General features: G+C 43.8%; 1 gene segment (V, D, J or C); it reads left to right on the forward strand.

Annotated features, from left to right (window-relative positions):
* The window catches only part of LOC123744629 (T-cell receptor beta-2 chain C region-like), a 605,275-nt gene that overhangs the window by 556,939 nt on the left and 33,520 nt on the right, over positions 1-14,816 (forward strand). Inside the window, 1 exon segment of the C gene segment in view lies at positions 13,240-13,270. Coding sequence covers positions 13,240-13,270 — 31 coding nt within the window.

Consider the following 14,816-nt stretch of genomic DNA (forward strand, 5'->3'; position numbering starts at 1 on the left):
GCACCTCCAACTTCGAGAGCAAACCGCTCCTTTAGCACCTACAGACAACCACATCCCTTCGCCAAGAGCACTCGTTCTTCAATGTCCTACGGACAACCACACCCCTTCCTACCGAGCGGCATGCTCCCCGCATCACCAAGCTACCTCATCCACCCCCCCCCCCCCCATTCTCTTTCAATAAAATCTTAAACTTACTATGTTGAAGGTGGGATCTGTACCTAGTGAAAAAATCATCTGAACGTTTTCAACGTAAGTAGACCCCAACACAGCGCAGTGTGTTTATGTGATGCGAGTTATGCAGTGTTGCAGAACCCCCGTCTACACTACAAAAACCATATCAGTAGATTGTACAATAAAATGAAACATCTTCCTCACACCTGTATTTTAGGTCTGAATTTGATTGTGCATCAGTGATGATGTCACTTCCTGTTCCTCCTCCTCTCCTGCCAGTTGAGATGGTTTGTTGGTTGATTCAGATGAGTTGGTTGTTGATGATCATCTCTGATGATGTCACTTCCTGTTCCTCCTCCTCATCTGCCAGTTGAGATGGTTTGTTGGTTGATTCAGATTAGTTGGTTGTTGATGATCATCTCTGACAGTCAACATGTACAAACCTCTCATAATCTACACACTCTTTTGGCTCACAGGTAATAATCTAGGAAATTATCTATTGTTTCAGATCCATAATATGGTATGATGTGTATTCATCCTTTATGTATACCTATGCTAGTGAATGTCTTCTCTCCATCTCTCCTCAGGTCTCTGTCTCTGTGTTGAGGTTCACCAGACTCCCTCTGCAGTCTTCAGCAGACCTGGAGAGAATATTCAGCTCTTCTGCCACCATCAGAAAACAGACTACACACAAATGTTGTGGTACCAGAAATCACAAGGAGAAACAGCACTGAAACTCATTGGATATTTGAATTATAATTCTAAAACCATTGAGAGTTCATATGAAAATAATTTTAATATGAGTGGGGATTTGAGTGGAGACGGCCCAAAGAATGCCTCTCTGAACATGTTCAATTTGAGACAACCCCAACACAGTGCAGTGTATTTATGTGCTGCTCGTTATGCACAGTGTTGCAGAGTCCCCTGTCTACACTACAAAAACCTTCTCTCATTCACTGTCTCAGTACAGCTGTCTGATGCCACGCTGCATTTTGTCATTATGTCACTGATGAGGTCACTTCCTGTTCCTCCTCTCCAGTCAGTTCAGATGAGATGAGATGTCAGGTGAGATGTCAGATGTCAGACAGCGAACACTAGGGCCCTGTCTAGACTTGACAGTTCATGCAGCTTTAGTGTTCTGATCATAGAGATCTGATCATGGAATTCCCAACGCGTCATGCATCTAAACCTACATTTAAATGTGTCTACCGTGTCCACAGTGTGTCTGGATTTGAGAGAGAGAAAAGGGGAGGGAGAGAGAAAAGAGAGAGAGAGAGAGACAAAGAGAAGGGGGAGAGAGAGAAGGAGAGTGAGAGTGAGAGAGAAGGAGGATGAGAGAGAGGAGTGTGTGAGAGAGAGAGAGAGAGAGAGAGAGAAGGAGAAAAGGGAGAGAGAGAAAGAGAAGTAGAGAGAGAGAAAGAGAGAAAGAGAAATAGAGAGAGAGAGAGAAGGAGAGAAAGAGAGACTTGACTTTTTGTCTATCTTTAATTGATACATCCTCATTTCATTAACCCCACACCATATCTCCTGAAACATCTCCACACTTAAAAAAAAATCATTTTATAGAACTCAATTTCCACCCTAAGGCGCACAGAGGCCATCCCATTATAATAGTAACAGGTCTGTTATCCCCCCAACCTTTGACCCTGTTCCTAGTTAAATAAAGATTCAATAAAAATACCATTATGAACATCCCGACAGTAAACTCCACCCCCAACCTCTCACATAGACGTTATTGGCATTAACCTGACAGAAAACGCATGATTCACAGTTTCACTCGTGACACTGAAAGGACAACCCTTGTCTGACTCCCGGGTCGACCCGTGCCAACCAGCTGTTAGTGGCCAGGCTTCCATGTAGAACCCTCCACTGGAGGTCCCCTGACCTCTTTGGTACTGGGAGTTTGTAAAGCCCCCTCCATCTAAAACTCACCATATTCCCCTGTCATTGATGTGCCTTCATTCCTGTTAGGCTCCTAACGCAGAGGTTGTAGAGGGCTTTACCTCCTACCCCCTCAAACTCCCCCAGGCTCGGGGGGGGGGGGGGGGGGGGGGGGGGGGGGGGTCCAAAAGTCCTAAAATCCACCGAGTCCAACAAGCCCTTGCCAGTCCCCAGTCTCACCTGCAGTGGCGGAAACATTGGTGTCCCCTTCCCCTTTGGCCAGTCAAACGTCCCCCTTACCGACTCAGACAGTGCCTCATGGACCTCCCCCAGGAATCTCTCCATCAGCCTAAGAAATGTTAGTCCTATGTGTTGTGCCAGGGACTTCCGGGGTTTTTCAACCCCTCCTCCCCCCATCAACCGAAGGCTCTACAACCCAGCCTTTGTAAACCCGCTGCCATCAGTTGCCTCTGCAGGGTGGCCGACTGAACCGATCTCAAAAGGATTGCTGGGTTGTGGAACATAGGCTCCTTCCACACCCACAGCCCAGGCTCCATACCCCCTTTCTAGCGTGGGCCTTAGCAGGCCCTCAGTACCACAGAGTAAAACTCAAAGAGACTTGCTGTACTCAGCCCCTCCAGCCTCATGAGGAACAGCTGCTGGTCCAACCCTAATCCACCAGCTCTTCTCAGCAGCGTGCATGCTGGTTAGCTCCAGCCGACATCAGTATGGTACAGCAGTCTCTACGCCGCCTTTAGTCGGAAAGCAGCCACCCTGCTCTCCAGTTCCACCAGGCTCTGTCCTCCTTATTTGTTCCAAAGGGAAGATGCCGCCAGGTTGTTGATTATCAGCCGTCTCCCTCTATATGACACTTGGGACAGGAGCTCACCTCCACCTGGCCAGTCTAGACAGCACTGCCTGTGACAGCCCCTCCCACTTCCTGACCCACCTCGCCAAGCTCAGGTACACCCCCAAAATATTAAGCCCTTCACAACCCCACTGCAAACCCCCTGGACAAGAAGGGGGGCCCTAACATTAAAATACCAGTAAGGTGATGACCTTCGTGGACAGGACAAGTGAATATCAACAGTAACAATATGGTGATCAGAGAAACCCACAGGAGTAATATCACACCTTCCAACCCTACTACAGTAGAGATCAGATACAGACCACCTGTCTAACCTTCCAACCCTACTACAGTAGAGATCAGATACATACAACCTGTCTAACCTTCCAACCCTACTACAGTAGTGATCAGATACATACAACCTGTCTAACCTTCCAACCCTACTACAGTAGTGATCAGATACATACCACCTGTCTAACCTTCCAACCCTACTACAGTAGTGATCAGATACCTGTCTAACCTTCCAACCCTACTACAGTAGAGATCAGATACCTGTCTAACCTTCCAACCCTACTACAGTAGAGATCAGATACCTGTCTAACGTTGCTGCACTGACACGACCTTCATTAACCTTTAGCCATGTGTACTGCCTAACTTTTGCATTCCTTACTCTCCACACATCAAAAAGCTCAAACTCAGTTAATAGACCAGACAGACAAGTTGCTGACCGCAGGTGGGGTTCTTCAGCAGTGCGGTCAACAGTAAAATCCACTGTACAGTCATGTGCCAAAGGTTTTGAGAATGACACAAATATTAATTTTCACAAAGTCTGCTGCCTCAGTTTGTATGATGGCAATTTGCATATACTCCAGAATGTTATGAAGAGTGATCAGATGAATTGCAATTAACCTGTTAGGGCTAGGGGGCAGTATTTACACGGCCGGATAAAAAACGTACCCGATTTAATCTGGTTATTACTACTGCCCAGAAACTAGAATATGCATATAATTATTGGCTTTGGATAGAAAACACCCTAAAGTTTCTAAAACTGTTTGAATGGTGTCTGTGAGTATAACAGAACTCATATGGCAGGCAAAAACCTGAGAAGATTCCTTACAGGAAGTGGCCTGTCTGACAAGTTCTTGTTCTTCTTGACTCTCTTTATTGAAAACTGAGGATCTTTGCTGCAACGTGACACTTCCTACGGCTCCCATAGGCTCTCAGAACCCGGGAAAAAGCTGAATGATGTAATTCCAGCCCCTGGCTGAAAAACATTAGCGCCTTTGGTAAGTGGTCTATCAGAGGACAATGATACTGAGGCTCGTGCACGAGGCGACCCCATGTTATTATTTTCTCTCTCTTTGAACGTAAACACGCTTTCCCGGTCGGAATATTATCGCTTTTTTACGAGAAAAATGGCATAAAAATTGATTTTAAACAGCGGTTGACATGCTTCGAAGAACGGTAATGGAATATTTAGACAATTTTTGTCACGAAACGCGTCGGATAGTGTCTTGAACGCACAAACAAAACAGAGGATATTTGAACTTAACTATGGATTATTTTGAACCAAACCAACATTTGTTATTGAAGTAGAAGTCCTGGGAGTGCATTCTGACGAAGAACAGCAAAGGTAATAACATTTTTCTTATAGTAATTCTGACTTTGGTGAGGGCTAAACTTGGTGGGTGTCTAAATAGCTAGCCCTGTGATGCCGGGCTATCTACTTAGAATATTGCAAAATGTGCTTTCACCGAAAAGCTATTTTAAAATCGGACATAGCGAGTGCATAGAGGAGTTCTGTATCTATAATTCTTAAAATAATTGTTATGTTTTTTGTGAACGTTTATCGTGAGTAATTTAGTAAATTCACCGGAAGTTTGCGGGGGGTATGCTAGTTCTGAACGTCACATGCTAATGTAAAAAGCTGGTTTTTGATATAAATATGAACTTGATTGAACAAAACATGCATGTATTGTATAACATAATGTCCTAGGTGTGTCATCTGATGAAGATCATCAAAGGTTAGTGCTGCATTTAGCTGTGGTTTGGGTTTATGTGACATTATATGCTAGCTTGAATAATGGGTGTCTGATTATTTCTGGCTGGGTACTCTGCTGACATAATCTAATGTTTTGCTTTCGTTGTAAAGCCTTTTTGAAATCGGACAGTGTGGTTAGATTAACGAGAGTCTTGTCTTTAAAATGGTGTAAAATAGTCATATGTTTGAGAAATTGAAGTAATAGCATTTCTAAGGTATTTGAATAACGCGCCACAGGATTCCACTGGCTGTTACGTAGGTGGGACGATTTCGTCCCACCTTCCTTAGAGAGGTTAATTGCAAAGTCCCTCTTTGCCATGCAAATAAACTGAATCCCAAAAACACATTTCCACTGCATTTCAGCCCTGCCACAAAAGGACCAGCTGACATCATGTCAGTGATTCTCTCATTAACACAGGTGTGACTGTTGATGAGGACAAGGCTTGAGATCACTCTGTCATGCTGATTGAGTTTGAATAACAGACTGGAAGCTTCAAAAGGAGGGTGGTGCTTGGAATCATTGTTCTTCCTCTGTCAAGCATGGTTACCTGCAAGGAAACATGTGCCGTCATCATTGCTTTGCGCAAAAAGGGCTTCACAGGCAAGATATTGCTGCCAGTAAGATTGCACCTAAATCAACCATTTATCGGATCATCAAGAACTTCAAGGAGAGCGGTTCGATTGTTGTGAAGAAGGCTTCAGGGCGCCCAAGAAAGTCCAGCAAGCGCCAGGACCGTCTCCTAAAGGTGATTCAGCTGCGGGATCGGGGCACCACCAGTACAGAGCTTGCTCAGGAATGGCAGCAGGCAGGTGTGAGTGCATCTGCACGCACAGTGAGGTGCAGACTTTTGGAGGATGGCCTGGTGTCAAGAAGGGCAGCAAAGAAGCTCTTCTCTCCAGGAAAAACATCAGGGACAGACTGATATTCTGCAAAAGGTACAGGGATTGGACTGCTGAGGACTGGGGTAAAGTCATTTTCTCTGATGAATCCCCTTTCCAATTGTTTGGGGCATCTGGAAAAAAGCTTGTCCGGAGAAGACAAGGTGAGCGCTACCATCAGTCCTGTGTCATGCCAACAGTAAAGCCTCCTGAGACCATTCATGTGTGGGGTTGCTTCTCAGCCAAGGGAGTGGGCTCACTCACAATTTTGCCTAAGAACACAGCCATGAATAAAGAATGGTACCAACACATCCTCCGAGAGCAACTTCTCCCAACCATCCAGGAACAGTTTGGTGACGAACAATGCCTTTTCCAGCATGATGGAGCACCTTGCCATAAGGCAAAAGTGATAACTAAGTGGCTCGGAGAACAAAACATTGATATTTGGGTCCATGGCAAGGAAACTCCCCAGACCTTAATCCCATTGAGAACTTGCGGTCAATCCTCAAGAGGCGGGTGGACAAACAAAAACCCACAAATTCTGACAAACTCCAAGCATTGATTATGCAAGAATGGGCTGCCATCAGTCAGGATGTGGCCCAGAAGTTAATTGCCAGCATGCCATGGCGGATTGCAGAGGTCTTGAAAAAGAAGGGTCAACACTGCAAATATTGACTCTTTGCATCAACTTCATGTAATTGTCAATAAAAGCCTTTGACACTTATGATATGCTTGTAATTATACTTCAGTATTCCATAGTAACATCTGACAAAAATATCTAAAGACACTGAAGCAGCAAACTTTGTGGAAATTAATATTTGTGTCATTCTCAAAACTTTTGGCCATGACTGTACAGTTCCAGTCCCCCCCTAAAACCATACACCCCTCTTGGTCACACTGTCTTAAGGTTTCCTTTATTTTATCAAATACAGCAATACGCTCTGTACCCTCATTAGGAGCATAAACATAAAAAAAAAAAATAATAACCTTAACATCCGCCTTGACCAATAAAACCCGTCCCTTGACAATCTCTGTTGTTGATACCACAGTCAACCCTAAGCCTGAGGAAAACAAAATGGCCACCCCAGCACTGAAATTAGTACCATGACTGAGTGAGTATATGCTGCCCCTCCCACCACATACCCCAGTCAACCTCATTAGCCTCATCACTATGTCTCCTGCAGAAAAACTACATTAAGCCTTTTCTGTTTTATTACTTCTAATGCCCAAGCCCTCTTATTCCTGTCCCTTCCCCCATTAATATTGAGAGAACCTACCCTCAGTACCTCCATATAGAAAAGAGAAAGGAAAAGCAGGAGAAACCACAGAGAAACCAGACAAAGAGGAAAAAAACACCCTTTGAAGCATGATCATCATCATCATTGTTTTAATTTTCTCTTAACCTGACCACGTTTCCCACTACCTTTTGCTGCTGTGACAGCAGTAACAAATTTCCTCAAGCGAAAATGCTTATTCTCACTCAACTGGTCTAAGCCCACCGTCTTCTGTAACATCACAGCTGACCTCACAAACTTATCAACTTCAAAAAAATCTGCCAATTTGACAGATTTGTCAAAAGTCTGATCCAGGAACCCATTTACCTCCTCTAAATTGTAAATTGAGTCGTCATCAGCTGCTATCTTATCAATAGAGACATCCATATCCTTCTCCTGATCCTCCTCAACTGAGGCTACAGACCCCTTGACTCCCTTCTACCACATCCCTCTCAACACTCCCCACCTGCACCCCATCACTCATACAAGGCATCTCCACCACTACCTGGGAGACTAGCCCCATCTGAACCCCCTCCTGTACCCCATTACTCGTAGTGGGCATCTCCTCCACTACCTGGGAGACTAGCCCCATCTGAACCCCCTCCTGTACCCCATTACTCGTAGTGGGCATCTCCTCCACTACCTGGGAGGTTAGCTCCACATGAACCCCCTCCTGTACCCCATTACTCGTAGTGGGCATCTCCTCCACTACCTGGGAGACTAGCTCCACATGAACCCCCTCCTGTACCCAAGCACTCGTACTGGGCAACTCCTCACCAGTCTAAGAAAATGGCTCTTCAGATCCGTCCTTACCTACTACAACAATATTTTTCTGCTGCATAACATTTCCCTCTGGTACAAGTTGCAACTCCGTGCCCTCAACACGGACAACTTGTTCCTCAGCAACAGGTGCTCTACCGCTGTTGGCCCACCTCTCCCTACATCAGTGGGCCCAGGCGTTACGAGGACCACCTGAGAGAGAGGGGAAGGTTAGAGGGAGAGAGACAGAGAGAGGTTGAGCAGAGCATTTGTATCTGCCAATCAAAGTCACTGTGATGATGTACTTCCCCCTGTCTGTCTCTGTGTGAAGCTTTACTCAGTTGATCTGCTCTTTTCTCTCTGTAGTGCAGACAGACTGTCACCATGATCCTCGCTGTCTGTTTGGTATCACTATGTCTCACAGGTAAGACTAAGACCATAGTAATATTTTAAGGTACCAGACATTTCGTTGTCATGGAGGGCATCTGTGTTTTCTAGCAATTACGGCTCGTTTGGATACATACAAACCTATTGACAATCAATTCAAAGGTCAACTTAGATTCACAAACATTTGATAATCTCCTCTTCCTCCCCTCTTCCTCATCTTCCTCTTCTCTTCCTCCCCTCTTCCTCCTCTTCCTCCCCTTCCTCCCCTCCCAGGGTTGGGTCTAGGTACCAGAGTTGTCCAGACTCCTGCTGCCTTGGTAACGACCCCAGGAGACTCCGCTGATCTCCGCTGTTCTCACACTATAAAAGACTATGATGTTATCCTCTGGTACAGACAGTCTCATTCTCAGGACAGACAGCTACAACTGCTGGGGTACCTTTACACAGACAACAAAAACCCAGAATCTAGTTTCAAGGACAAAATTAAATTGAGAGGAAACGCAGAACAGTATTGTGATTTAAGTGTTTCCAACCTGACACAAGAGGACAGTGCAGTATATTTCTGTGCTGCCAGAGAGCACAGTGTAGCAGATCCTATCTCAGCCCTACAAAAACCACATCTCAAATACAAAGTCACACCTCACACCACCACTGCAGTGTTCTGAACCACATAAACCTCCTCAATACTAAACCTCCTCACTACTAAACCTCCTCACTACTAAACCTCCTCAATACTAAACCTCCTCAATACTAAACCTCCTCAATACTAAACCTCCTCAATACTAAACCTCCTCAACACTAAACCTCCTCAACACTAAACCTCCTCAATACTAAACCTCCTCAATACTAAACCTCCTCAATACTAAACCTCCTCACTTCTAAACCTCCTCACTACTAAACCTCCTCACTACTAAACCTCTTCACTACTAAACCTCCTCACTACTAAACCTCCTCACTACTAAACCTCCTCACTTCTAAACCTCCTCAATAGTCAACCTCCTCAATAGTCAACCTCCTCACTACTAAACCTCCTCACTACTAAACCTCCTCACTACTAAACCTCCTCACTTCTAAACCTCCTCACTACTAAACCTCCTCACTACTAAACCTCCTCAATACTAAACCTCCTCAATAGTAAACCTCCTCAATACTAAACATAATCAATACTAAACATCCCACAATTGCTAATATATGTGATGTGAAATGTGAAAATCACACTAACCCGTAAATATAGAAGATGTGCTGTAGGCTACAGTCCAAAATGGCAAAAATATTTTTAGACAGGGAGTACAGGATTTATTTTGCCTGATTTAGATATGTTTCTGCCTATAATTTCCAACATTTTGTCTATTTGTTAGTCAACTCTTCTATAGATAGAAACGTGTCTCTTCTGTCATTATATGTTGCCCTAGAAAGACTAAATAAACCCAGAACAATGTCATTGTTTGATTGAATGAATGCTTCAATCTAGTTGACATTGGTTTTCTCTGTCATCTTTCACGGATCAAAGACGTTTAGGGAACGGGGAGAAAATACAATGAAGACGTTTAGGGACCGGGGAGAAAATACAATGAAGATGTTTAGGGACCGGGTAGAAAATACAATAACACAAAGTAAGGGAAAGAGTTTCTGATCAAAATGTCCAAATGACATCACTCAGCTGTGAAAGCTGTGAAAACGACCCAACGCGTTGAATCTGGGATGAAGACAGCACCTCTACAGATGCTACACTACATGAACAAAAGTATGTGACCACCTGCTCGTCCAACATCTCATTACAAAATCATGGGCATTAATATGGAGTTGGTTTCCCCTTTGCTGCTATAACAGCCTCCACTCTTCTGGGAAGGCTTTTCACTAGATGTTGGAACATTGCTGCTGGGACTCGCTTCCAGCCACAAGAGCATTAGTGAGGTAGGGCACTGATGTTGGGCGATTAGGCCTGGCTCGCAGTCGGCGTTCCAATTCATCCCAAAGGTGTTCGATGGGGTTGAGGTCAGGGCTCTGTGCAGGCCAGTCAAGTTCTACCACACCGATCTCAACAGACCATTTCTGAATGGAGCTCGCTTTGTGCACAGGTGCATTATCGTACTGAAACAGGAAAGGGCCTTCCCCGAACTTGTCACAAATTTGGAAGCACAGAATTGTCTAGAATGTCATTGTATACTGTAGTGTTAAGATTTCCCTTTACTGGAACTAAGGGGGCTAGCCCGAACCATGAAAAACAGCCCCAGACCATTATTCCTCCTCCACCAAACTTTACAGTTGGCACTAAGCAATCGGGCAGGTAGCGTTCTCCTGGCATCCGCCAAACCCAGATTTGTCTGTCGGACTGCCAGATGGTGAAGCGTGCTGATGTTGCTACTAGATGCAGTTTAGAACTCGATGGTGAGTTTCGCAACCGTGGACAGGCGATTTATACACGCTACGCACTTCAGCACTTGGCGTTCCCGTTCTGTGAGCTTGTGTGTGGCCTACCACTTCACAGCTGAGCCGTTGTAGCTCCTAGACGTTTTCACTTCATAGCACTTACAGTTGACTGGGGCAGCTCTAGCAGGGCAGAAATTTGACAAACTGACTTGTTGGAAAGGTGGCATCCTATTACGGTGCCACGTTGAAAGTCACTGAGCTCTTTAGTAAGGCCATTTCTATTGCCAATGTTTGTCTATGGAGATTGCATGGCTGTGTGCTCAATTTTATACACCTGTCAGCAACGGGTGTGGCTGAAATAGCCAAATCCACTCGTTTTCAGGGGTGTCTAACTGAGCATTACATTCTCTCAAGATAAATAAATCCTATTTCTCCACTCCTGTTCCCAAATCCAAATTTAGCCGATTTTTGGTGTATTATTTTACTGCAAGAAATGCTTCTGTAGGAGTTAATATTAAGGCTATGTGAAATGTTATAGACCTACAGTCAGTGTCCAGATTTCAGTTTCCATTCAACCCATCTGAACAGTAGGCTACAGTTCCCTTGACGTACCATAGGCCTATTTGAAGTCCCTGTCTTGTGACTGTCGAATTTGTATCAGCCGCCTCACAATCATCACACATAACAAATATTTTCCAAACAAACATTACTTTTCTGGCCCTCCCTTTTTCTTTATTTTCAACTCTCCTTTTGCAGCGTTTGTCTTATTGAATTAAACTTTGACGATATCCTTTTTTGCCTTTGCTGTGGATTGACGTTAACGTTTTCTGCCAGTTCCAAAAAAGCATTATTTGGCTGTGTAGGCTAATTGGCGAGCACACAGTTAATCTCTGTGTGCTCGCCAAATAACGAAAGAAAAACCTCAATGTAGTCTATAGATATACACAAGAAGATTTATATATTTATATTTTTATTTATAGATTTATTTTAAGGTATTGTTCGTCTTTGTTCATATATTTTTATTTTTTTTACAAACTCTATATTTTGTTTCATGTTATTGTCCCAGTACCTTCCAGCTAACCCAGCAGAGGGCAGTAATGTTCCACTGTACTGTAGGGCGATAGGTCAGCTATAAGCTCCTCCCACCTCAGAACACTCAGAATGTGTGTTAGTGTTCTACATTCTACTCATAGAGATGGAGGTCTCACTGATCCTGCTGCTCTACCTAGAGCAGGGCTCTCCAAGCTTCTCTAGGATGAGAGCTACAGTACTTTTTTTTTTTTTTTTTTTTTTTTACAGCTTTCAAATGTGTTTCCTGTCAATATACCTGGGAAGATGATTGTTACTAAACAGTATTGGGAATGACAGGCCCCATAATATTATCATTTCTGGTTTTGGATTTGTTTTTTGTTTTTTTACTCTCAATATAACAATTACTCAATACTAATTCTGTTTTGTTTCATGTTATTGTCCCAGTACCTTCCAGCTAACCCAGCAGAGGGCAGTAATGTTCCACTGTACTGTAGGGCGATAGGTCAGCTATAAGCTCCTCCCACCTCAGAACACAAGACTCTGAACACCTCAGACCGTAGACATAGATCTAACTCTACAGCTGTGACAGACAAACAGACAGACAAACAGCATGATCAGAGTTCTCCTCACGGCTACTGTTTCACTCCTCTGGCTCACAGGTGAGGATAAGGTTCAGTATATCAGGTGAAGGTAAGGTTCAGTATATCAGGTGAAGATAAGGTTCAGTATATCAGGTGAAGGTAAGGTTTTGTGACATTATATGCTAGCTTGAAAAATGGCTGTCTGATTATTTCTGGCTGGGTACTCTGCTGACATAATCTAATGTTTTGCTTTCGTTGTAAAGCCTTTTGAAATCGGACAGTGTGGTTAGATTAACGAGAGTCTTGTCTTTAAAATGGTGTAAAATAGTCATATGTTTGAGAAATTGAAGTAATAGCATTTCTAAGGTATGTGAAAATCGCGCCACGGGATTACACTGGCTGTTGCGTAGGTGGGACGATTTCGTCCCGCCTAGCCCAGAGAGGATAAGGTTCAGTATATCAGGGGAAGGTAAGGTTCAGCATATCAGGTGAAGGTAAGGTTCAGTATATCAGGTGAAGATAAGGTTCAGTATATCAGGTGAAGGTAAGGTTCAGCATATCAGGTGAAGGTAAGGTTCAGTATATCAGGTGAAGGTAAGGTTCAGCATATCAGGTGAAGGTAAGGTTCAGTATATCAGGTGAAGGTAAGGTTCAGTATACCAGCTGAAGGTAAAGTTCAGTATATCAGGTAGTTAGTAGCTGATCTGTTTTATTATTGTCTCTCTGTGTTTCATCGTCTCTCTCTTCTCCTGCTGTCTTCTCCCCAGGTTCCTGTGTGTCCCTCTCCGTCCACCAATCTCCTCGTTATCTCACCAAGAGGCCAGGAACCACCTTAAAGATGACCTGCAGTCACCATGACAAAAAATATGATAAAATCTACTGGTACCGTCAGATACATGGACAAAAGCTCCAGCTCATCGGCTTCCTGTCCTTTAAAGAAGCTGTTGATGTTGAGGAAAACTTTAACATCTCAGGCGACGCCGAGGATGAGGGTTTTCTGGGGTCGCTTGCAGTGAGGATTGAAGACACTGGGCTATATTATTGTGCTGTGAGTAAAGCACAGTGAATCAGCTACACTTTGCACTACACACAAAACCCCTCCCCTCCCTCTACACTACACCAAAGATTGTCTATTATATTGACAAGATATTAGAGTGACTGCTCTAACAATGAAAAAACAAGTCCACAAAGACGGAAGGCAGGCAGGAAGAGATGAGATCAGGTGGGACCATTCTAGCCAATGAGACGGCAGATACGCGTGTGAACAACAGGCCATAGAGATAGATAGAGTCATCTTTGTATCTGTGCCAATATAGCGTCTGTGACAGCATGGGCAGCGCCATTGAGACTATCTCCATTTTAAAGTAGTCCATTTTCTTCAAAGAACTCGCCAGCTTATAGTCATAAAAACCGGAAATGAGTTACCTCTGGTTCATTCAACCATTCATATTGGGGAAAATAAATGGGGAAATGAATAGGGTTTTGGAATTAAACGGTGAAAAGGTCAGAGGTTAACACAGGCTTAGGAAATCTTATACGTTTTGTTCTATGAGATAATATCAGTCAGTTAACATGACATGTATTCATTATAAAATGTTTATATGCTTTATGTGGTTTTTCTGATTATATAAAGACTTCGAAAATCCGCTGAAGATTATGTCATAGAACCAAATGTATAAGATTTATCCATAAACCCTACTCCATTCATATCCCCATAGGCTTTGTCCAACGAACCATGGCAGAGTTAATTCCTACAAAAAGAGGCCATTACAATTGCTCCCCACCCAGTTACAATTGCTCCCCACTACTTTAAAATGGTGTAATCCCTCAATGGTAATGTGTATGCTAAAATGGGTTTGTATCCATGATGAGTCCTCTATATATCTCTGTGACAAAAGGCACAACTCTGATATAAAGTAGATTAATTAAAAGTTGCCAAAATGCCACGTGCGTCTACTTATACCAGTGAATTTGTAACAATCTAAACATTATGAAACTTCTATTAGATCAAATAACCTTTGGTCAACTTTTTGCTGAACAAATTCGACACTCTCATTGACTTCGCTATTTTCATGGACAGATTTTGGGGCAGAGTAAAACTTCTCGCTTTGCTTCTTCCTCTCTGACTACAGACAAAACAAAAACCCCTCCCCTCCTCCGCCTCTTCTCCCCTCCCATATGACCCGCCCATGTGCATTACATAACTCCTATAGGAGACTGCTATGTGGAGACAGTACATAACTCCTACAGGAGACTGCTATGTGGAGACAGTACATAACTCCTACAGGAGACTGCTATGTGGAGACAGTACATAACTCCTACAGGAGACTGCTATGTGGAGACAGTACATAACTCCTACAGGAGACTGCTATGTGGAGACAGTTCATAACTCCTACAGGAGACTGCTATGTGGAGACAGTTCATAACTCCTACAGGAGACTGCTATGTGGAGACAGTACATAACTCCTACAGGAGACTGCTATGTGGAGACAGTACATAACTCCTACAGGAGACTGCTATGTGGAGACAGTACATAACTCCTACAGGAGACTGCTATGTGGAGACAGTTCATAACTCCTACAGGAGACTGCTAT

The sequence above is a fragment of the Salmo salar genome, chromosome 09 (assembly GCF_965601325.2).
Source record: "Salmo salar chromosome 09, fSalSal1, whole genome shotgun sequence".
In the NCBI taxonomy this organism is placed as follows: Eukaryota; Metazoa; Chordata; class Actinopteri; order Salmoniformes; family Salmonidae; genus Salmo; species Salmo salar.